The sequence below is a fragment of the Rhinolophus sinicus genome, chromosome 15 (genome assembly GCF_057876585.1).
Source record: "Rhinolophus sinicus isolate RSI-liver-muscle chromosome 15, RSI-T2T, whole genome shotgun sequence".
In the NCBI taxonomy this organism is placed as follows: Eukaryota; Metazoa; Chordata; class Mammalia; order Chiroptera; family Rhinolophidae; genus Rhinolophus; species Rhinolophus sinicus.
In genome coordinates, this window is record NC_142515.1 from 90032479 (window position 1) to 90057368 (window position 24890).

The window sequence follows — 24890 nt, forward strand, 5'->3', positions numbered from 1 at the left end:
GGAGTGGTAGATGAGGGTAAGGGGGATCAAATATATGGTGATGGAAGGAGAACTGACTGGGTAGTGAACATACAGTGGGATTTATAGAGGATGTAATACAGAATTGTACACCTGAAATCTATGTAACTTTACTAACAATTGCCACCCCAATAAACTTTAATTTAAAAAAAAAAAAAAAACAGGCTCAGAAATGTTCCATGTCCCAAGTCTGGGACCCCCAGTTTTGATTCCCTGTCCAGTTACCCTCCGCCACGCCAAGCTGCCTCGCAGCACAGGACACTGCCCAGGGCATTGAGGCCTTTGGTCCGGGCCCTGCCACTCCCCAGCTGTGTGACTGTGGGCAGATAACTTCCCTCCTCTGGGCCTCCGCTTCCTCATCTATAAAGGGAAATGTTGGGATGAACTTCAATCTCTCCTCCAGCTCTCTTTGGGGCTCCATCCAGACACATTCTCAGGCACAGTGATACCTTGCTCTGCCCACAGCTGCCACCTTTCCAGATAGCACATCTTTCTCCTGTGATAAAACTGAGCCACACTAGAGACAGAAAACAGAGCCCCATCACACCAGGAACTCTCCTTCAGGCCATGCCGGAGAAGTGGGGTGTTCAGGCAAGTGGGCAGAGATCTCCAAGGCTCTCCTTTCCCCCACCTTCAGGCCCAATAAGGTGCTCTGGTTGGTTCCCTCTCTGAGGCCCTCTCTACAGGGTCCCTGAGACCTGTTCACCTGCCTAGTTTCCTCCCTACAGCCTTCAGAGATAAGAGCCCACCTGGTCTCCAAACACAGCTCTATGACCCAACCCGTCCACAAGCAGCTAATTAACTCTGCTGCCACAGCCCCAAGTCTCCTGAGCTCACTGGGTACCACTTGATTTCATAGGGATTTCCAGCTGTTCCTGCTGGATGATCCAGGCTTGGTTTACTTAAAACTCCCCCAGAGAAACAAAGTACTTAGGAAAACCACCTTAAGGGAATGTGCCACTGCCCTTGCCTTCCAGGCTCAGCCCCCCAACACTCTCCAACATGCCCCACTCTCAACGTTACCAGCCAGCGTGGCTTGTAATGATGCCAACACACGTACCAATTCCTAAAATCTTCCACTTTAGGGCATCATCTTTCCTTGTCTTTGCATGGCTGCTAAAGAGGCCCCCCCATATTCCATTCTACAAGTCACTGGCTGCACTGCAGCCCTCACCTGTGCACTGCCGCAAGGTATAAGAGGAAACAGACCACACTTTCCTAATCACCCAGCCCAGCGGAGAACAGCCCAAACCCACAAATGGGAACTACCCAGAAACACTCCCACCCACTGTGAAGACGCTGCTCCATTCCAGCCCCCCCACCCCCTATCCCCCACTTCACCTCAAGGAAGTTCAGAGGAGGGAGTGAAGAGCTCTCTGAGGACCTTCTTGCCCGAGTCAGGCCTTCCCTCGAGGGCTTAGAAGGTGCTGTTGCCACCATCAGTCAGTCTTCGGTCTGAACATGAGTTTCTCACATGGTAAGAATGAACAGACACGTGTACGAAGACAAACTGTGCATGTCACCCACAGGGATGCAAAGCCACAGGGAAAACTGAACCGCCATGAGAAGCCAGTAAACCTGTATGCATGGAGCTGCTACCCAAGACTGAAATGTTACCAGTATGTTTAGAGAAGAAAAAAAAAATAGCTTACAAAACAGCATGTACTGCATGACATCGTTTTTGTTAAAAATCTGTGTATCCATATTTGAAAAGTCTGAAAGTACACATTTTCCAGAATGTTAACTGTTATTTCAGGGTGTTAGGATCGCAGGTGATTTCTACTTTCTTTAGTATACCACCCTGCCTTGCCTGAGTTATGTTTTAGAGTGAGCGCACACAGCTTTTATAATCAGTAAAGGGAATTTTATTTTGACAATTAGGAAAAAAAGAAAAAGAGAGAGTAAAGGGGGAAGAGAGGGGAGGGGGGTACTCCTAGATCACTAATCCTTTCCCTTCATTTGATCCTGAAATAGGACATCCTCACTATACCTGCTCAAAAGGGACCTAAAAAGGTCCCTAACCTGACACTCATCTGAGGCCTACCAAGGGGTCTCCAGCCTCTGTCTCTGTACCTCTGATGATGGGGAACTCACTACCTAACAAGGCAACTCATTCCAGTTTCCAACGAGATCAGAGAGTCAGTTATAGGCAGAAGCAATGCTAGGACTGCACTAACCCAGAACTCTTTCCACCTGACTCTATTTCTTCCTCTTATTAAGCAACAAGTTTGAAGAACCCTGAGCCTCTTGGAGTTGGGGACCGACAGGTAGGAGACTGGAAGGGACTGGGGGAGACCCTCTCTGCTCAGTGTCGCCCCAAGGCATCTCAAAGCTCTTCTCTCTCTCTCTCTCTCTCACACACACACACACACACACACACACACACATACACACACTTGCCTCCTTGCACCTTCTGCCTCAAGCTTCCCCCTCTTGTCTGGAAGGCTCTGCCACCAGGGTGCTGTACCCTCCTTCCCACCCCAGCTGCAGGACCCTGTCTCCCTGGCATCTTCCAGGGCTCTTCCAGCCACACGCTCCCCTTCCCTGAATGCCCACAGCAAGCAGTTTAATCCTTACAACACTTAATTACACAGGACCTCCTCCTTGTAGTTAGTGTTTACACAGGGGTGAGACTTGTCTCCCCAAATGAGCTTATAAGCACTTTGAAGGAAGTAATGTTGACCATGTGCCTGTGTGCCAGGGTCTAGGCTCACTGCTTTTCCTGCGGTATTTCACTTAATCCCATAATCTCGATCGCAAGCCCCAGCGTCTCTCCAGAACTCCCACTTATACAAATACGTCGCGAACACTTCCGCTTGTATGTTCCAAAGGCTTATCAAACAAGAGGTTCCAAACCCAAACATCTTCCCTCTATGCTCAGACTTCCTCCTCCTCCTCCCCTCTCTTCTCTCACATGATGGCTTCGGCCAGCCAGATGGCCACCAGGCCAGAGACCTCAGCATCACCCTGGACTTCTCCCCTCCCTCACATTCCACATCAGTAAGTCCCCAGGAACGGACCTCTGCAGCGTGTCTCCATTCAGGGCCCTCCCCACTCACCCCCGGCCTTGGCCCAATCACAGTGGGTCCCCAGCAGGACTCTCCATCCCCAGACTCCCTCTCCTCTGACCACTGTGTACACAGTGGCCAAAGGGATCTTTCGAAACCACCAACTGGATTGGGTCACTCTCTTGCTTAAAATACTTCATGGCTTTCTATTGTCTTCCTGAGAAAACTCAAACCCATCAGCAAACTATATAAGGGTTTTATAAGCTGGTCCCCCCTGCTGCCCTCAGGCTCCCTTTTTTAATACACACATTCCTTCTGTAAGAACCAGAAGGGCCACTCCCAGTACAGGCCCACATATCTCCTCTGAGCCGCCTGCCCCACCAGCCCCACCAGCCTCGTGGGGCCGGCCTCCACCTCACAGCCAGCAGCAGCCTGCAGACTACTCAGGGCAGGCTGTGATTCACCCCAGCTTCCTAGGTGCTGAGTCGGTGGAAACGGAGCTGCAACGCAGTCCTACAGAATGGGGTACCAGGCTTCAGTGTAGTGCCCCTACTTTGACACAGAGCACAGAGGTTCCTCCATATTAAAGAACCTAACCAAGCTCATGCAAAGTGCGGAGGCAAAGATCTGAACTCCCGGGGTGGGACTCCAGTCTCTTCATGCACCTTCTAAAGACCACATGGCAGGGGGTAGGGTCTTTCCTTGGGTATGTCACACTGCTCAGAGAGTATGCCCAGCAGTCCTACGGGTGCAGAAATCATACACTCAGGAGGATGCTTGCCAGATTAAAGCAATGATCTCAGGCCACGCACGGTGTGAGCAGCTCTCCAAAAATTTCTCACCTGCGCTATACAAGGAGCAAATAACTTACTGTTCTTTGTGGATAACTCAACATCCTGGCTCTGCTCTAAGTGGGAAAGCACCCAGGGTAGTAATAGGCTTGCCCACTTCAGAGACCAGGAATAACAGAGTTACCTGCTAAGGCTTACAAGACAGCCTCTAAAAGGGCCCTGAGGTGGACAGCTGGCTCCAGGACACCAGGCTAAAGCCACATAAGAATCAGGGAGCAGGACTGCCTCACGCGTGTGGACAATGCCCAGGAAGACAAAGAACATATCCTGGCCCGTCCTGGGAAAAAGCCACATCTCACCCCGGAGAGGAAGCCCAGGGCAGGTCCACCCCCAGGGGCACCTCTCAAGTGTCCTCAGTGCTGTTCTAAGTGCCTCCTCTACGAGGAAGGCAAACAAGCAAGGCCTCCCTGGGCATCCCAAGCTGTCTCTTCTGGGAGGGTGGGCCATCTAGGTTGCTCAGAAGAGCATGGGGTTTAGAGAAAGGTCTCTTCCCACAATCTAAGGTCTCTTTTGGCCATGACTGGAGAAGCTGAGTCAGTGGCGATTATACGATGGCTTCTCAGAGCCCAGAGACATGGGAGGTGGGGATGTTTGGGGTCCTAATCACACCACCAAACACTTATCAAGCACTTCCGGGGTGCAGGCACGATCCCGTACCTCCTCTTATGCTAGCCTTGTCCTGGGAGATCCCACCCCTCCCCCGAGCCTTAAACACCATAAATACGCCAATGACACCCAGAATGTATAACTCCAGTCAAGCTCCAGCTAGGGATATGTCAAAGGCGTCGCAAAATTAACATGCCTACAGTGGAACTCCTGATTTCTCGCCCCCACCAAGCCTTTGCTATCTCAGAAAATGGCACCATCACCCACCAAGTTGCTTCAGCCAGTAGCCGTACGTTATCCCTGAGTTCCTCCATCTCCCTCCCTCCCACATCAAACTGCATCATTTCTAGCTCCAAAATACCTCAAATGTACCCCCCTTCTTTCTCTCCACATGGCCACCCCCCAGGGTGAGCTGCCATCCTCTCTGATCTAGTGAACTAAAATAACCTCCTCCCCATCGCTTCGGGTCATTCTTGCCTCCTCCCATAATTCTCCACACAGTAGCCAGAGTCGTCTTTTATACCACAATTTTAATAATGTTACTAGGTAGCTTCCGAAGCTTCCTTCTAACTGCACTCAGAATAAGTCCAAACTCCTTGTAATGGCCTGTAAAGCCCTATGTGACCTGTCCTTGCCTGGCCCCAACCTCCTCCCGTACCCCTCTCCCGAGTGCCCTCTGCTCCAGCCACACCAGCCTCCTGTTGCTTCCCCAGCAATGCCAACTTCCTTCCTTCCTCCAAACTTCTGCACGTGCTACTCCCTCATGAATTGTTCTTTCTCCCATCTGTCTTACTTCTGGCTCCTCATGCTTCAGGTCTGTTTAAATGTCGTACTCAGATAAACTTCTCCTGACCCCCCCTTTCTAAGTAGGACTACCCTCCTTCCCCATTTATTCTCTATTTCTACATCCTGCTCAGTTTGAAAATATGAATTATGTACTTGCCTCTTTACTTGATTAGTGTCTATTTCCTCCATAAGACTGACTATAAGCTCCAAGGGGGCAGGGACCATCTCCATTTTGTTCTCCAGTAAACATATAGTGTCTATACAGTGCCTGGCACCCAATAATTTTTAAATAAATAAATTAACATGGTAGTGATATAAAAATAAAAAAATCAAAGACCTAATCGCAAAGATAAAGTATTAAAGGAAAGCCACGTGATCAATGCCACATGAAAGACACAGACAACTTCTAGAAAGCATCAGTGGAAGGAGTGGCTAAAACAGGGCTCAGGGAGATGAGGACCAAACAGGCTTCGAATGAGGCATAAGTCTGGATTTGTAGACTGAATGCTTGTGTCCTCCCCCCACCCCAAACTGACATCTTGAAACCCTCCTGTCCAATGTGATGACATTTGGAGATGGAGTCATTGAGACGTGATTAGATCATGAGGGCACATCTTCCATGATAGGATTAGTGCCCTTATAGAAAGAGGAAGAAACACCAGATCTCTCTTTTCATGCGCACACCAAGGAAAGCCATCTGAGGAGACATGACCCCAAAGAGAGCCAGCCCTCACCAAGAACCCGACTATGCTGGTACCCTGATCTTGGGTTTCCAGCATCCAGGACTGTGAGAAAGAAATGTCTGTTATTTAAGCCCCACAGTCTATGGAATTTTGTTATAGCAGCCAAGCAGACTTAGACACTAACTAGCAAGGAAAGAGCCCATGGCAATGAATGGAAGCAGAAATAATTAAGGAGCCAGTGAACATTGCAAGCTCAGGGTAGCTGAATGTGTGCCCTGCCCCTGTGTAAGCAAACACACACCTGTAGGTGATGCCTCGGGTCTAAACAAACCTCACCGACTTGTATTCTGACTCTTTCTGCATAGTAGCATCTCCCCAAATGGGTCATTCTTCCTACTGCTCGCCCAGTAGAGTGGGTTCTCATGCGGAGCTCCACAAGTGGGAGCCTTAGCTACACAAGGGGCGCACCTCATCTCTCCGGGGTGTAAGCTTTGTGGAACCCAGATGCCCAGAGAACAGCCTGGACAGCCAAGGTTAAAGGCATTCTCTGTCCAGCTGGACTGACATCCCTGTAGGAGCCAGAGCAGGAAGACACAGAAACCAGATCTTGTCAACTAGACATCTCTGTTGGAGCTTCTCTGTGTTTATGTTCCCAGAGCCTTCAGTAAAGTAATGGTCAACATTCCAGCCTTATCTCAACTTGCCATAGGAAATTCCAAGAGGAGTCCTTTGGGCACCCTTCACCTTGAGTTCAAGGGTGAGAGAGGCCCCTACCCAGGGAGGCCAGCAGCAGGAAGCAGCACGGGTCTCAGCATCTCTGGCAGGACTGAGGATTCAAGGCCCCTCCCTCAGAGAGAGTCTCCTTCTACTGGCAACCTTCCTGGTTAGGTTTTCTTCAGGAAGATGGTACTTCTTTACCCCATGGCACTTCTGGGCACAGTGTTGCTCTTGAGTATGGATAGGGCTGTCGGGCTCCAAGTTCTGCACAAGTCCAGGTAGACCCCTGAGCAAGGTCCTCATCTGTGTGTCTCATCTCCTTCAAGAAGAGGCGACACCCCTGTGCCACTGGAGTGGCCCGGGGAAGACCTGGTAGGTAGCAGAGTAGAACTGGGATGTCAAGAGGCCCTGAGTGGAAATACCATCATCTCGCTTACTGTGCGGCTCTATTCCCATTGCAGAGACAATAAACACAGTGTCCCATCACTAGGCTGGAAGCACCCTGTGGGCCAGGACTACTTACTTCATTCACTCTCCAATCCCAACACAAGGCCTGTCCCAGAGTCGAAGACCAATAAACAGTTGTAAAATAAAGGAATGGCTCCCAAGGCCCCCATCCTCCTGCTACAGGTGACCCACTGGCCTCAGGAACAACGGGCTGGAGTCCAAGGGCATCAATTCTGCCCTTCCCATGCCCATGGCACGCATCACTAATCAATCACAGCCCTCTCTGCTACTGGGCCCAGGGGTAGCCAATCCGAGTTGGCCATCTAGAGAAGGCAGAGGTTCTTAAGTTTTGGGAGGTCAAGGGACCCTTGGAGAATCTAATAAAAGCAGTGAGTTCTCTCTGGAACATACACACAAAACCTTGTGTGTGATTTCAAAATATTCAAGACCCTTTCCTTTCAAAAAAGTGAAGGTTTGGAAGCTCCACAGCCCACCTATCTCTATGCAAATAGTTATTTGCTGCCATTTAGAGATAACCTGCTAAAAGCATCAGCCAACAGATTCTATGGAGAGTCCAAAAGAAGCTAAGGGACAGCCCCAAAGAGCCAAAAATCAAACCCAGACTGGTCCATCCACACTGCCTATAGACACCGGACATGCCCCAAGCCAGGTAACAGAGGGCTTGCTAAAGGTACTGCTCCCCACTCCTTGTAGACAGCCTTAAAGGAGGGGAGGTACCCAAGCCCTCTGCCATCCCAGCAATCCTCAGACAAGGACAGTGTCCACTGCACAGAGGGGCCCCGGCAGCCCGGGCAGCCCCAGGCTGGAATCTATTTATACACATCCTCAGCACCCAGAGGTTAGCTTACAGCCCAGGATATGGCACAGGGCCAGCACTGAGTTATTTTTATCTTCTTGGCAGACCAAGAGGAACAGGACATTATAGGGGGCCTCTTCCAAACAGGCCTAGAAGGGACACAGTTTACAGGACAACAGAATCCTCCTTCCCACAGCTCCCCAACACACACACACACACACACACACACACACAAAAAAAAAAAAAAAAAAAAAAACTGGACCTCTACGCACTCATCCTTGAATGAATGTAAGCTGTAAGAGTAGAAACCAAAAAAAAAGAAGTAGGTCATAGGCATTTGGGGGCTGGGGTGAGAGAATTCGGCCAAGTTCCAGGGACTCATTCTAAAAGATTCTCCAGACTCCATGTCAGAAACTTTTAAAGGAAAAGCCGCTCCTGGTCTTAAGTCCACAGCCTGGAAGCCTCATGGGCTGGAAACCAGACAAAGGTGAACGGCAGAGCACGGGCTCCCAGGCTGCACCTTCGGAACAAGGTGGCTAGAGCAGGAAACATCCACTCGCACCCCAAAGTGATCCTGATCCAAAGAGCAGGGAGAGGGTGGGGGGAGAAGGATTCGGAAGGGCTTCCAATAATCCTGGGACCCCAGCAAGAGGACACCCTGGTGTAACCAAAGGGTTTTTCAATCCCCAACACTTTGTTGTTAGTGAGATCTCATAAGACAACACAAGAGGGTCTGTTACTATCCCACGGGGGTGTATGAGGCGCCCACTGGGGGTGTCACACAGCATGTCCAGGGACTTGCTTTGATGTAGTGCCAGCTGAGGTGGGCCCTGGCCAAGCTGCCCTCCACCCCTCCAAGAATCCTGAGCCAAGATTCCCTCAGGGAGAAGCCTGGGTGGGCATAGCCGTGCCAATTCCCCAAGCAGAAGCGTGAAGGGGCCAGGCAGGCCTAGGTGCTATAGCACTGAAGCAGGGAGATGCCCATGGAGGAGGGCGTCATTCCCAAAGGCTCAGCCCAGAGAGGCTCTCCCAAGACCCCCATCAAGGCCAGCTTTGCCACTCAAGTATCCAGGAAAGGAAGGCTGGGGGTATCCCCAGTTCTTGTTCCGAACAACACGGCACTGGACTCTCCCATTTTCACAGTAAAGGTTTCCACCTGGGGCACCCACTCTGGGGAGAGGGGAGAAAACTGGAGGAAGCCAAGGCCAGGAAGAGAAGGGAGAGCGCTCCTTTCTGGGCATAGCAGAGGACTGCCTGTTCTCTGGATGGCCCTCTCCAGCCTCCTGTCACCTCCCAGGCTCCTCCTTAAATCCCCCAGGGTCCACAGGTCAGTAAGTCAGGCCTACATGCACATCGCAAGAGGTCAGCTCCTCTCCTTGGAACCCAACCCCACTCCATCTACCCTGAAGAGGTGTCTCTGGTCATTTCCTCTTGTACCAGGAGCTAATCTCTCCAGAATTTAATCTCAGGTGGAGGCACAGAGGGAGAAGGCAGACCGGAAAGCTGTTTCCACATACTCAGATCCATCGACCTGGGCAGGTCCTTAGAGACAGGTGAGCAAACTTGTGTGATCAATGAAGAAATCAAGGCCACTGCAAGGAGGGAAATGGTCCACCCAGAACCACTCAGGAGATCGGGGCAGAGTGAGCACAGAAGGCAGTTCTCCTGGCTCCAGGGCCACCATGGCAACCCGCTCCACCCCATGACCCACCGGCCTCTGCTTCTCTCCAGTGCACCTCTCTCACCCCACCTCAAGCCTCAACTCTAGGCAAAACTCCCTAAAGGACACTTGGCCATGCTGTAACAACCCCCCAGGTCCTGCCAGCCTCGTTCTAGATGCAGGCTCTGACCTCATCCCTGCCCCACTGCTTGCAGGACCATGGGGATGGGAGACAGGTTAGAGAAATACCCTGGTTCTGGAGCAGGAGCTCACCTGGCCACAGCCAGGAACACCTGGAACTTCCTACACAAGACCCAGTTCAAAACTCTGGAGACCACACTGTTCAAGGGTCCTGCAGTAGCTGTTGTTTAAATTTACATGCCAGCGTGTGTCCCCTTAACCTCTAGGCTGAGCATCTCTCAGACACTGCCTGCCTTGAACTCCTGGGAGGCCTCTCCCTGACCTGCCCAGTACTGAGTCTTGTTTAAATACCTTTTCTCATTCTAAGTTTTGAAGTTTATCCCCCAATACTCCTGTCCCTGGCTCCCCCACCTCCAGACAAACAAACCAACCAACCAGAAACCCCTCTGGCTCTTAAACAGATATAGATATTTTACAAGCCTATAAGCCACCAAAATCAGCCTGCTCCAAGCTCTCCCGTCTCTGTCTCACTGGGAGCCGAAGACCCCTCAGGAGCCACACATATTGTCCCTCCTTGAAATAACACTAATAAAGGGGGTGCTAGTGTCCATGCTGTTCCTGTGCTCAGAACTCCTCAGTGACATCTGCATGAACTTGGCTCCAGACCCCTGCAGCCCACGGGCCTTGAGGAGGATACACCTGGCCCACAGGTGTGCACTGCATCCCGAAGGTCACTGGGCCTGGCCTCAGGCTGACCCTCCAGCTCCCTTCCAGGCTCTCATCCATCCTGTCATTCCACATATGCTGACAGGGTCATGGCAGCAGTTAGAACAAGGACAGAGAATGATCATGCTCCTTTCCATCCAGTTGGGGAGTCGTGCTACCTACCCATCGAGTCTTGGTAATTTCTCAGCTACCAGGAAAGCTCGGAGCTCCCGCCAGATCGCACACGTCAGCATGTGCTCCCCGGGCCTCTTTAGGCTCCAATTTTTTACTTCCAACCACCCTCTTGTTTATGCAGAGTTTAAGTCACCTCAATCCAGGGGTTTGGGGGACTATAAGGTGTATTTTTTAAGTAAGCAAGAGAGAAGAGCCCCCCTTCTTCCTGGCTTTCCCGAGCACTGCGGCCCCGTCTCTCAATTCCAGCAGCACTTATTCCAAAACAACATAGTGCCTCCCCTGCAGTGTACATGCCGCCCAGCGTTCCCGTGGGACACAGGAGACCTCCCCTCCCCTCTATGTACTGCACCTGCCCCCACCCACCCTGTCCTTCTCAACACGGGGTGCCCCCTCTGCCTCCACTTCCTCCTCCCCATCAGAACTCACAGGCTCCACTTCTGCTGCCCCTCCCTTAAGACCTGCCGTTTCCAGCAGAGTCTGCCTCACTGTCCACATGCAACACTGTCTCTGTCACCTAAACACTGAGGATGCCCAAATCGGTGGGCATACCCTGCCTAGACTCCCTCTTGGGCTCTACCAACTCCTCTGTGCCCTCTCATTCACTGCGGTGGCTTTAAACACCAGCGAGGCACCCAGCAGCTCCCAACCCACTTCTCCACTCTGGCCCCTTCACTGAGCTCCAGGCCCACATGGGCAGATGCCTCCAGACACTGCCATGGGGATGGCATGGTCCCCCAGGCACCTCAAACACTGCACGTCCAACATCACCCCACTGAATGGCTCCAATGCCCCAGAGATATTCAGCCAGGAAACATGGCGGGCACCATCCACTTATCCATTCAAGTAATGTTGGTGGAGCGCTGAGCACGGCCAGCTTCTAAGTGCAGGATGAGATGTGGGGTAACAACAGAAACAACAGCTTTTGCCTCCAGGGAACTCTCAACCAGTCACCCAGTCCTGTCAAGTCCACTTACCAGACATCTCCGAAATGACACACTTATCTCCATCCCACAGCCACTATCTTAGTCCAGTCCAGTTATGCTATACAGGGATGAAAGCAGTATCGACCGAATCCCAGCTATGTATGACCTTAGGCAGATTACTTCCTATCGCTCTGTTTCCTCGTTTGGCAGATAGAGATGGCAACAGTACCTATCTCATAGCCTGTTGCAAGGATTAAATGAGATAAACCACATAGTAGACCGGTGTCTTGCACACAGTAGGCACTCTGGCTATCTAAACTATTGTGAGCTCTGTGTGTACAGCAGCCTTACCTCTGGCCTCCCCACCTCGTGGCCCACACTCCATATGCACCCACTACCTGCCCAGGCTCTCTCCTACCCTCTGACCTTTGCCTATGCTTTCCCAGCTGACTTGTTCCCTGGCTTTCCCGTCTCATTTTCTGAGGTTCAGCTCAAGCCCCTCATCTGGACCCCCAAGCTGAGGCAAATGTCCCTCCTCAGGAAGCCCTCAGCCCTTGATCCACTGCACTGGGATCAATGCTATCCTAGCTGTCTCCCCTTCTGTACTGGATGCTCCTTAGAGAGCATGCCCAGGCCTTAGAAGCCAGCACTGGATGCAGGAGGGACTTGATAAATGCTTAGCAACAAACGGGGGAAACATAAGAATTATAAAGAGGCAAATTTCAACTTGCCGTGACAACAACAAAAACCTTCCTACTAATTAGGACACACTTATTAAGCATTTACTATACGCCAGTCTCCGTGCTTAGCTTTGGACACACAGGATGTAATCAGTCCGCAAATAACCCTGGGATGTGGGTATTTTTATTCCTGTTTTGCTGATGAAGGAATGGAGACCGGAGACATTTTTCAAACTTGGCCCACGTCACATAGCTAGTAAGTGGAAAAGTCTGGATTCAAACCCAGGACTGTCCACCCCAGTACTGGATGGACTTAGTTCTCAGTATGGAAGGAGCTGCCTCTGTGACTTAACGAGAGCCCCAACCTAATGGCCACATGACCTCATATATTAGGAGGGGGGGGCATCCTTTAGAGGTGGGGACTGAATTCACAGAAGGACCCTTCCTATTCCCGGCTCTAGGGGGTGTGTGATTTAAATTATAAGCTCCTAGAGTTGTTCATCTTGGTTTCTCCAGGGTGCTTAGCATGAGGCTGGGCACAGAGAAGGCAAACAATAAACCTGTGCTGAATGAATGAATGAATGGATGGATGGATGAATGAATGAACCGTTCATTCTGCACAAGTCCAAGTCACCCTCTTTGCTGGGCGCAGTCATCACCCAGCAGACCCGCAGGATGCCAGGAAGGGAGGGCTCCCCAGGGGCCTGCGCTCTTACCGGCACAGGTGGTCAGTGCGGCACACGCTGCGTAGGTCCAGGCAATTGGGCTTCTCCTTGTCCTCGTAGGAGCAGCTGGGCAGGATGGTCTGCCGACGGCGCTCGGCACAGCCCGGGTCCTGGCAGGAGCAGAAGAGCATGCGGTAGGTGTACTCGCTGGGCACCCGGTCGAAGAACTGACGCAGGGCCTTGTGGCACTTGCGGCGGTTACAGATCTCGCGGTTGCAGATGGAGATGTAAGAGGAGCGCAGCTTCTTGCAGTTTTCATTCAGGTTGCAGGCCTTGGCAGCGTCCAGGCAGTGGTTGTTCTTGGCGCTGACCGCCGGGTCCGCCCCTGTCCCTGGAGAGGCAGGGAGAGGGAGGTTCAGAGGCCTGCACACGCACCTCCCAACGTGCACTAGCACCGGCCTCAGCTTCCTAGTCTGTGAAATGGGATCGCATCCCAGCCCCACCTACTCAGGTGGTGGCAAGGATTACCTGAGTGTGCGTACAGGTCCACACAGTGCCCAGAATAGTGCCTGGAGCGGAGTACGCCTGTGTGGTGAGCTATTACGATGGGGACTGTTACGCCAATGTCTTATTTAAGACTTATCACAAGCTGAAAAGGAGAGCAACCAGGTGTTCTCGTGGCTCTGTTCACAAATGCAGGAAATGGGGAAATAAGATGCTGCCTTAAGATCAGATAGCTGGGGGTCGGCCAGTGAGCTCAGTTGGTTAGAGCACGGTGCTCTTAATAACAAGGTTGCCGGTTCGATCCCCACATGGGCCACTCTGAGCTGCACCCTCCACAATTTGATTGAAACAACTATTTGACTTGGAGCTGATGGGTCCTGGAAAAACACACTTAAGTAAATAAAAGTTTAAAATAAAAAATAAAGATCAGACAGCTGCGTGGCAGCGGAGCCCAGACGAGTGTGGGGCCCCTGAGTACCAGCGGCAGCACGCTGCAGCAGGGCTTCTGGCAGGGACACTATTGGCATTTACGGAGGAACAACTATCATATGGGAGCTTCAGCAGCCGGGGCTCACACAGAACCGCTGCCACCATCCTCACCCTCTACCCCTGTGACCACCGTGACTGCCCCTGCTACCACACGAGTCAGTGTCATAACCCACGAAAGAGGACACTCCTGGCAGGGAGCCTGGCAGTGTGAGATGCAGGCTGAAGTCCAGCCCCGGACGCTACCAAGCTGAGTGCACCACCAGCCACAGGGCAGAAGTGCGGGACACTGGGACTTTGGTGTCAGTGCCGCAGCTTTGAGTCCTGTGCCACTGCCCGCAGAGCAGATCGTCTGGGCACAAAGCAGGACCCCCAGGAATCGTTAGGTTCCCCTGGGGTGGCTGCCCCCCCTCGCAAGTCTCAGCTGTTCCAAGGGGAACATACAGCACAGGGACCACCCCACCCTCCACCGCCAGCCAACTCCCACCTCCAGAGCACCTCTTGTCCATCCTGATGACAGACAGAGAGGGGAGGTGGGACTCCAGTCTGCACATGCCCCCAGAGACATTCTGGTGACGGCACATGGGCGCTCGCTGAACTCTAATTCTTCATTTCACAGATGAGGAGACTGAGGTGCTGAGGAAAGAAGGCGCTTGTCCAAGGTCACCCAGCACACGGGGAGCAACGCAGGCCAGGGACCCAGACCTCAGCAGCACTGTGGTACGGCAGGGAGAAGCGCTGGCTTAGGTTCTAGGATGAGCCATACCTTCTCATTTACTCTTCATCCACATAACAAATGCTTTTCTGCTACGTGATCCATTTGCCCTGTCTGCTAGAATATCCCCTTCAGCTATGACATCGCCCATCTTTAAGGAGAAAAAAGACCTCCCCCTGCCTATACACCCACCACTAAGCATCCACCCTATATTCCTGCTCCCCTTTAAAACAAAGCCCCTCAAACAAGTCACATACACCAGCGGTCTCCTTCTCCCTTTCCGTTCTCTCCTGGACCCACGGCAGCCTGGCACTGGTCCCTCCCTCATCAGCGGTCAGGGACCCTCAGCTTCTTCTCCTCAACCCCTCTCCTCCTGGCTGTCTGCTCTCGGCAGGTCCTCTGCTGCCTCCCTGTGCTCTCCTCAGCCTGCTTCGTTGGTTCCATCTTTTCCACCAAGGCTCAAACCCCCTTCTCTATATGCACCTGCACCCCAGGGCCTTAAACACCATCCGTACGCTGTTGACTCCCAAATATATATCCCCAAGCAGACCTCCCCCTGAACCCCAGATTTATACGTCCACCTGCCTGCTCACTAGCTCCACCTAAAAAGCTGACACCCGCATCCCAAACTTATGCCCCCCACCAAACCCCACATGTTCCCCCAAGGCTGCCCCAGCCCTGGTCTTCCTCATCCCTCTGAAAATAGCTGCACCCTTCCAGCGCTCAGGCCAAAACTCCTGTTGCTTCCCCGATCCCTCTCGCATTCACACAGCATGACAGAAAAACCTGGCAGTTCTACCTTCAAAATACCTCCAGAATCCAACCACTTCTCACCACCACCACTGCTACCAGTTGGTCCAAGCCACTGCCACTCCGTGCTGGTAAGGACCTCCTGCCCAGGCTCCCTGCTACGTGCACACACACACACACACACACACACACACACACACACACACACAGGCCAGCCTGCCCCAAAACAATCCTCTCATCACAGCTGGAGCAAACCTTCTAGAACCCAAGGCAGAGAGATAAGGCTCCTGGGCCCCCCCAGCTTCCAGTGACTTCCCATCTCATTCAGAGGCCTTGGTATAGCCTACGGCGCTCCATACCTGTGCAGTCCAATATGGTAACCACTAGCCACCAGTGGCCACTGAGCCTGAAACACGGCGAGCCTGAAATGAGCTGTCCCCACTGGATTTTGAAAATACACACCAGATTTTGAATACGTAGTGAGAAAAAAAAAAGTAAAGCATTTCAGTAATATTTTATTCTGAATATATGTCGAAGGGATAATATTTTGGAAATAGCGTGTTGAACAAATGCCTTATTAAAATTTCACTTGCTTCTTTTTACTTTTTGAATGTAACTACTAGAAAATTCAGAATTACACCTGTGACCCATATGATATTGCTATTAGCCAGCACTGTTTCCTATAACCTCACCTCCTCCTCTTCCCCAGCTCCCTTACTCCATTCCACCACACTGGCCTCCCTGCTCTTCCTGAAACACGCCCTCACCTGAAAGCCTTTGCACTCCCTGCTTCCCTCACCCCCACCACCCCAAAGCTACTTTCCTCACTTCTTTCAGGTCTCTGCTCAAATGTTACCTTATCTGTGAGTCCTTCCTGACCTCCCTATACATAATAACAAGTCACACTGCCTTTCCCCTCTACTCTGACCTCTTTTCCCCACAGAACCCATTACCATCTGCCATAGTAGATATTTACTGACTCATCTGTTCGTTTGTATCAAATATAAGCTCTGTGAAGGCAAGGGCTTTGTCTGCTGTGCTCATTGTGCTGTATCCATATTTCCCAGTGTCTGGTACATGGGGTACTGAAGACGAGTTTGGGGAGTAAAAGAATAAATGTACTTAGAATACCTAGTTCATATTAAGTGCTCAAAAAGTGTCGGTTAACATGATTAAGGAAGCGCAGCTGATGCAGAGTTGGCAATGGTGGTCAAAACAAGACCATGTCTGATCCGGAATTAGTGTGGAGCCCAGCCCAGAGGTGCTCAGAAGAGAAATTCAGGGAAAATCGACAAAGACTGAGCCATCACCCAACACCCTGCCTCTCTAACAATAGCCCTACAAAGGCAGAAAGAGCAAACTCTCTCTCTTCTTATAAAAATAAAAGGAGAATTAAGGCAGAAAGGGCATTAAGGTTGGTTTTCCTGTTCATTCGGTTAACAAATCTATTGAAGGCCTACTATGCGCAGGCACTTCCCCAGAGACACAGCTGGGGACAAAGGTACAAGGCATGCATTGGGGAAGTTGGGCTGTTGTGGCAGCAAAGGAAAGCATCCTGCCCAGACACACAGAAGCAGTGACATCTCTGCTGAAACCTACAGGGTGATTAGTCTGAGGGAGAAAAGGGAGTGGAAAGGGGTGTCCAGGGAGAGGAAACTGACAGCAAGGGAAAAGGCTGGGAGGTGCTGACAGTTCTCGGTGCACCCGGAGATGGGTACTGAGAGACTGAAAGAGGGACTGAGCCGAGATGACGCTGGAGAGCCAAGCTGGGGCTTGCCAGCCACGGTTGACTGTCGTAGCAGCTCCGTGAGCTGCTACCAAGCCATTCTGCCTGGGCCCGGCAAGGACCCAAGGATGCCGGTCCACACAAAAGCTATTCTGGAAGCTCGGCCTCTTCGGGAGGGTTCTCCCCAGCCAATCAGGTGGTTCTTTCCCATTCAGTGCACCTGTCAGGACACTGGCTGGCAGAAGGGAAGAGCGAAGCAGCCTGGGCCGAGGTGGAGAAGAGCGAAGACGGAGAGAGACCCCAGCGAGGGGCAGGGCGACAACCACGAACAGAACAGCAGCTAATTTAGCCCTGCGGCTGCTTTTAGGTTCCCCAGGTGCTCCGTTCCCGCTCCTCTCAGCATGTTCCTGAGCTAATGCCAGTGTAATTATAGCCTCAGTGGCTTCCATTTGGAGCTTGAATAGTGACAGCTTTTGCTAGGGGGTGGCAGATGTAAACCCCTGCGCCAAAACTTGGTAAATTTCATAGAAGAAAAATACAAGAAACAAAAAAAATGTGGCAACAGTAACAGTAATTGCCTAGTTACCAGGAAGATGTCCCTTCTGGTCCTCCGAGTGGGTACGTGGGGCAAGTGGGCCCGATGACACGGCACCCACGACGGGGCCTCTACTCCACAATGGAGAAAGGTCCTGGGAGCTGGGCCCGGCTCTGGCTCTCCTTGTCGGTGAGGAAACATGGAGGGGTGGGGGGGACTGACAGGCGGACTGGACAGCCCCTTCCCAACCCATCACTGCCTCTCCATCCACACTAAGGCACCCTCCCCTCCATTCCAGAAGGCTGTGTTTTCCTCTTCAAGAGTCCCCACTGGGAAGCAAGGAGGAGGTGCTGGGTTGCAAACACCAGACTCAGCCAGTGGAGGAAGCAGCCCCGGAACTAAAATGTCCGGAGGACAGCCAGAGGCCCCTGCTAGAACCGCCCCCAACTCCACACCCCTACACCCCTCCCCATCCCTGCACAGATTGCTGAGACCACACAGGAAACTGCCAGGGACTCAGGAACTAGAAATCTATCCCAGGCCTGGGCCAACCCACTCTCCAGACTCATTCCCACTCCTACCAGGCCTGCTGAGAGGAGTCAGATGGGCAGACTCAGCCAAGGAGTAAATGGTAACAGCTGCCCCCAGGAGAGTAAGGCGGAATTTAACCACACCTGGCACTTTCCAAAACCTCCCAGCTCCAGCCTCTGGGGACATGCTCTGGCATCTTCATCCCATTCCCTTCCTCTCCCTGGTGAGGGCAAAGGCGGAGGGGGTTTGGGGAGGAACTCAGAGGACAACGGTAGAGGGGCTGCCTCACCCCAGACAAGCCTCAGCCACCCCCTTCCCTCCTGGGCGGCTGCCCTGAGCCAATGACCAACTGTCCCTAGATCTTCAAACTGATATCCCCCAAATATTTGCTTGACACGTATATAGTGCTTCAATCACCCAGGTACCACCTATATCATTTTGGCCATGTTTCCAGTACCACCTGTAATAATATTTAATTATTTTGTTCTTTAAATCCTTTACTTCTTCAATTAAATGAAATGTTTAAATTTCTTCAATTCACTCACTTTTGTTAAATGTTTCAATACCTACCTAGATTTTTTCTAAATAATAACAACTATGTTAGTTCTGGATTTTTCTAGTATGTGTTCAAAAGCACTGCTATTAAAGCAAAAGTATTTATTCTCATGCCCATCACCCATTCCAGCAGGGGTGTGTGTGCACTCAAAGGGAACTGATGTAACAGTCGTGCGTTGCGACTCACTAGAACTGCCTGTGACACACAGATGCACTGCCCCACTCCAGACCCTCCAAATTGGAAGCTCCATGGCTGGCACCCAGGAATCTGGATTTTCCAAGCTCCCTGTGATTCTGAGATTGTCTTTCCAAAGTTGGAGAACCAATGACCGAGGAGAGGCTGAACTGCCTGTGACCTGCTTCCCAAATATGTACGCGCCCGACCCAGCACACAATTTACCAGACTCCCTCTCAGCAGAAAATAACTTGGTGGCCTTGTGTTGTCACCAGAGCATGCCCCTCGGGACTTCACCTCCCCACCCAACCAAGAGAGTCATCAAGGTAGATTTTGCAACTACAAGCAGGCCTCTCCCTGCAAGAGGAGAAATAAGATGCTCACCATCCTGTGATACTTCCGAGTACTTCAGCTCCCCTTCTGGCCTTCCAGGAACCTGCCAGTCTGGTTGCTGGCCACTAATCCCATTTCCAGCTGCAGTGTCCATCCCCGAGCCCACCGAGCTCCTGGGCTATGGTCTGCAGCTCTGCCACTAAAGTGAGAGTGAGAGACCTGGGCCCTAATTCTGTCTCTGCCTCTCGCAGTTGTGTGAAACCCCAGACAAAGCCTGACCCAATCTGGGTCTCGTTTCTTCACCTGAAACGATATGGTCTCCTACATTTTGTGACTCTCCTGCTTACCCACCTCCCCTGTGCATGCACGCACACGAACACACACACACAAGACTCTGCAGGCTACAGGGAGCGAGGAAGCTCCCTGTCCCACCCGATTCCTATGAGCAGGCTAAAAGGAGTCCAGCCTGACGCTGTGCAAACACTGCAGGTATGCAAACAGCAGCACGCATCTACACATAGGCACCTATATCCTTTACGCACGTTACCTATATCCCCGTTGGTTAACCATCAGTCAGATGGCTGTCAGTCAGCAAATATTTTCATGTACTGACTATGTGCCTTAGAAATCTAGCTGTGAGCTGGAAAGGCAGAGTCCCTGCTCTCCCGGGCCATTTATTCTCATGACAAGAAGATTGGTAATAAACACATAACAAAGAAATAAAGTAATTTAAAGTACTGATAAGTGCTATGAAGAAAGTAAAATAAGGGAATTTAGAAAAGAATGACTGGGAGATGAGGGAGGGTCTCTCCTAGGAGGGGACATCCAAGTTGAGACAGAAGGACAGGCAGGAATGAAACATTCGAAACATCCAAGGTAGGAAAATCCCAAGCAACAGGGAAAGCAGGTGCAAAGGTCCTGAGACAGACATGAGCCTGGCGTGTTCACAGGCAGAAGGAAGGGTAAGGTGGCTGGAGCTTCCCGAATGAATCAGAAGTAGGAGGGGGAAGAAGCCGGAGGGACAGTCCAGGGAGATCATATGGGATCTTGTAGGGCAGCATAAGAACTTCAGATTTTATTCTAAGATGCAAAGTATCTGGAGGGTTTTAAGGAGGGGAATCTACTGACCTTATTTACTTTGGCTGAAGCACGGAAGACAGAGGACACGGGGGGTCGGGGCTAAAGAGGAGGCCAGCTACATACAGGCTGTTGCAGTAGCAGGTGAAAGACGGTGGCAACTTGGTGCAGTGGTGACTGCAGCAATGGTGAAAAATGAGCCCATTCTGCATGTAATTTAGAGATAAACCAATGGGATGGGTTGGAAGCTGAATGGGGGAAAAAGAAAGAAATCAAGGAAAAGTCCCTGGTTTTGGGCCTGTGTACCAGGTGGATGGTGGAATCGTGTTGTGAAACAGGAAGACTTGGAGGGAAGAAGGAGGGGCTAAACTCCATGGATAATTCTGTTTGGACATAAGGTTAAGGCGCCCATTAGACGTCCAAGTGGAGACGTTCAAGAGGCAGAAGGATAAACGAGTCTGGAGTTCAGGAGAGAGATCTGTGCTACAGACATAAAGGGAGCCTGACTGACTGGAAGCTGTTCAAAGCCACATAACTAAGTGAGGGGGCCGAGGGTGAGAAAGAGGGAAAGGGTCACGACAGAGCTCCAGGGACCATCTCTTAGTGAGTGGGAAGGAGGGAACCATGAGGTGGAGGAAATCAGGAGATACCGGTGCATGGAAGCCAAGACAAGCATTCAAAAAGGAGGACAGTCAACTGCGTCCAAACAATGAGGGGCATAAGCGTAAGCAGAGGAGCAAGCACCCATGAGGTGTGGACTCCACAAACTCTGACCGGGCTGAATGGAGCTTACATGGTCGTGCAGTATAGTCAAGTAACAAATAAAAACTCTCTCCTTGGCCTGAGGCTCGCTCACTGGGCTTCACAAGGGTCCCTGCCACTCGGCTCAGGGCTGGGCTGGCAATAAAGAGCAGGTCCTCTGGCCCAGCAGTGGCTTGGGAGGCAGAGGACCTGGCTGGGCCACCGATTAGCAGAGCACGGGTTATGCAACCTCTTTGAGCCTCATTTTCCTCATCTGCAAAATGGGCTCCATCACCCACCCTGCCTACACACAGGACCACGCTAAAGGTCAGATGGGAAAATGTAGATGAAACTGCCTCACGCTGTTCCCAGCCCATAGCACACACACAACATAAGCTTGTTTGAGAACATGGTCCCTGGCTGGAAAAAGCCTCCCCTCTATCACTTGGTTTTCACACGGCCCTGCTAGCAGAGGCCCGTCTCATGTGTCTCGTGCTCCAGCCTCACACGCCACACCCCAGAAGGTAAAAGGGTCCCTGGTCTTCCTTTTGGTGAGCAAGAAGCAACCTTCAGAGCTCCCGCTGCTCATCCAGGAAGCTTAAGAAAGCAGGGCCTCAGGGACCTTCCTCACCTTGGGCCCCACCAGAAGTGGGCAGTGGTGGCCAGGAGCCCCAAACCATCCGGCATGAAGCGATGCCTCAGTTTCCCCAAGAAGCGACCATCCTGCCCCAGCATGCCTCGCCCAGGGATCCGGCGGGACCCCAACCCTCATCCCCTGCTGCTCTGGACGGCCAGGGTGCTATCCTCCTCAAACTGGCCCGGCGCCCTTATACCCTTGACTTCCTCTCGAACTTTCCCTTCCCTTCCAGTCCCCCCAAGAGGTGGTCACCCCAGCACCGTCAGGGCCACCTGCATTTTGGACGCAGGCCAAACCACCAAAGTCAATCTGATGAAAGGCAAATTCACATGAAAATCAGTTCGAAAAAAACCAATTGCTTTTGCATATCATTTGGTATCTTGTCAAATTTCAACCACTGTCAGAACCTTTTCTCCAAATCTACGAAAAGTATATTAGACTTAATTTTGTGTTTCTAGAGATTAAAAACTTTAATCTCATTATTTCACATTTAAAGGGACTTTTTTGGCCACTTTTGAGCCACTTTTATCCTTTTACAACTAGTTTTGGTAGTTTTGGGGTTTTTTTAATATTTAGGATTTTTACCATTCTCACACCAATTCCCACAATGGTATAAGAACTTTAGTTTTGTATTTATGACAATTCAAAACCAAAATTGAAGCATTTCATATTGACGTGACTCACCTAAATCTTTTCTCAGCATTTTTCATTTGTGTTGAATAAATGGAGGAATGAGGGGGCCTTAATCATAAACTACATTTTGTTTACTGATTATGAATCTACTTTTCTCACCATAAGACGTATACATCAACCACGACCGTTAGATTCCAAAACCTGAATATACCTTAAAATACAGCTATGAAAACCATTTCCAAAAATCTTCAGAAGAAATGAAAACCATTCAATGTGAATTTCTACACGTTTTTAAAATAACAAAAAGAAACAAGTTTTGATCAATCAATAAATTTGGTAAACTTGGCAATTTGGTCATTCAGTGCACTGAGTTTGAAAACAGTGACCCCTAGGCAGCTCATGGACAGCTGACCTCTGGGCCCAGGAACAACGGGAGGCCTTTCTCCTCATGCTACCTCTGCCATTTCTTCTCCTGTGTGTCTCCTGTCACCAGGCTACCACCCTGCTCCTCCTTGAGGTTGTCACTACCAACCCCACTATGTCCATTGCCCGCCGTCAGGGATGACCTCACCCCTGGCTCACTCGCCTCCCTCCCTCCCCTTCCCATTGGCTCCCACTCAACACTCAGCCTTCCTGCCTACGGAGACGCTGCCCATCCTCTCTCCCTACTGTCATGTCACACCCTCCCTCTGGACTTCCTCAGCAGCTGTAGCACTCCTGAAGCGGTGCCCTCAAACACACCCCTCAGACCACCCTCTCCTCACCACCTCCCTCCCTCCTTGCTACCCCACTCCCACACCCTAACCCACTAACCCCTTCACTTGCTCTTCCTCAGCCATCCACACACACACACACACACACACACACACACGCACGCACGCACACACACACACACACACACACACACACTGTCCTCATTTTCCTCCTCACCCAGCAAACACCCGGACCTCCTCAGCCCGCTCTTCCTCAATCATGCTCATTGCCCAATCCTGGTTAAACCCATGCACTTCCCATGGTGCCTCTGAGCCAAATGTCTGTAGCTGGAGAAATACACACAACCAGGCTGACTGGTCTCACTTTAAATTCCTGACTTCACACCTCAAATGCCATCGTGGCCATTTTCACATCTTCTCCTGCTTCAATCTTCCTACTCTGTCTCCTCCCCCTGTTCTTGCCTCAGACTTTCGTAGAAAACAGAAGGTGTGGACAGAAACTCCCTCGCCTTCCCTCCGCGGCAAGACCAACGTCTGCCACCTGTGCTAGGCCCCAGCTCTGCCTCCTCTATTCTGAGAGAGGAAAGTCCCATCCCTCCTCCCCCTCAAGGATATCACTCCTGAAATGACCCCTCCCTCTCTGCTTCAAAGTCTCTCTCCAATGAGTCATTTCCAACAGCATCTGACAGGCCGCCCATCTCAGAATACGACAAGAACAATGCACGACAAGGCTTCCCATGACCCAACCCCACATCCTCCTATTTCGTTGTGTGCTTCACAGAGAAATTCCCAAGAGCCACCAATAGTGAGCCACCTTCTCCCCTCACCTTTGCACCTCCATCCTACCCAAAACAAGCTTTCAACCCACCACCCTACTAAGGATACTCCAGTCAACGTCCTCTGTGACCTCCATGCTGCCGAACCCAAAGGTCACTTCTCTAAACTTCTCCTACTTGACCTCTGGAGCTGCACTGGCACAGCTGACACCACCTCTTGTCCTGAGACCCATGCTTCTCTTGGCCCCCTTCCCCCCCCACCCCCCGGCATCCCTGACTTGATTTCCCCTTCCTCATTGCTTGGAGAGTCCCTGCCTCCCTCTCTCTCTCCACACTCTCTAGTGACCTCATTCCCTGGTTCTAAACACCATCTATATGCTAATGAATCTCAATCTATACATCAACCCTCACCTCTCCTCAGAACTCCAGGCTTACAGCCAGCTACCTACTTGGCATTTCCAGGTGGATGTCTAACTACCATGTTTCCCCACCCATAAGACCTAACTGGAAAATAAGCCCTGCCATGATTTGTCGGGATGACTTCCCCTGAACAGAAGCCCTCATGTGTCTTTTGGAGCAACAATGAATATAAGACCTGGTCTTATTTTCAGAGTAGCATTTCAACCCTAACGGGGCCGAAAGAGAATTCTGGTTTTCTGCTCCCCTCCCCAAAACTGTTCCTTCCCTCATTTGCTCCATCATGACATACGGCAGTGTCACTGTGGTTCCATCCTAAATTATCAGCATTATCCTAAACTCCAGCCCACATCCACTCAACTCTGCCCACAACAGACCCCAGATCCAAGCGTCCTCTCCATCTCTTCTGCTGTCTTGGGACGTGGCCACTGCAACAGCCTCTCTCTGCTCTCCTGCTACCACTCTTATCCAAGCCCCTCCTCACCACAAGATCCAGTCTCCCACGATACAAGAGTTAACATATTTGTCGTGTATAATGAGCACTTTTTTGCCCAAATTTGAGAGGGAAAAATAAGGATGCGTATTATACATGGGTAGTACTAATTCCATATGTATATAAATGTTTTTAATGCTTTTATGCTTATGAATTAAAAGTGTAACTATAGAAATCAATAACGATATCCA

At 51.1% G+C, this 24890-nt stretch overlaps 1 protein-coding gene across 2 annotated transcripts in view; it reads right to left on the bottom strand.

The window, feature by feature from the left end:
* Positions 1–24890, bottom strand: part of GFRA2 (GDNF family receptor alpha 2) — an 86399-nt gene that overhangs the window by 40104 nt on the left and 21405 nt on the right. For both annotated transcript variants that reach the window (XM_019744670.3, XM_074338274.2), the window contains one exon: positions 12954–13293. In XM_019744670.3, coding sequence (XP_019600229.3) covers positions 12954–13293 — 340 coding nt within the window. The remainder of the gene's footprint in view (positions 1–12953; positions 13294–24890) is intronic.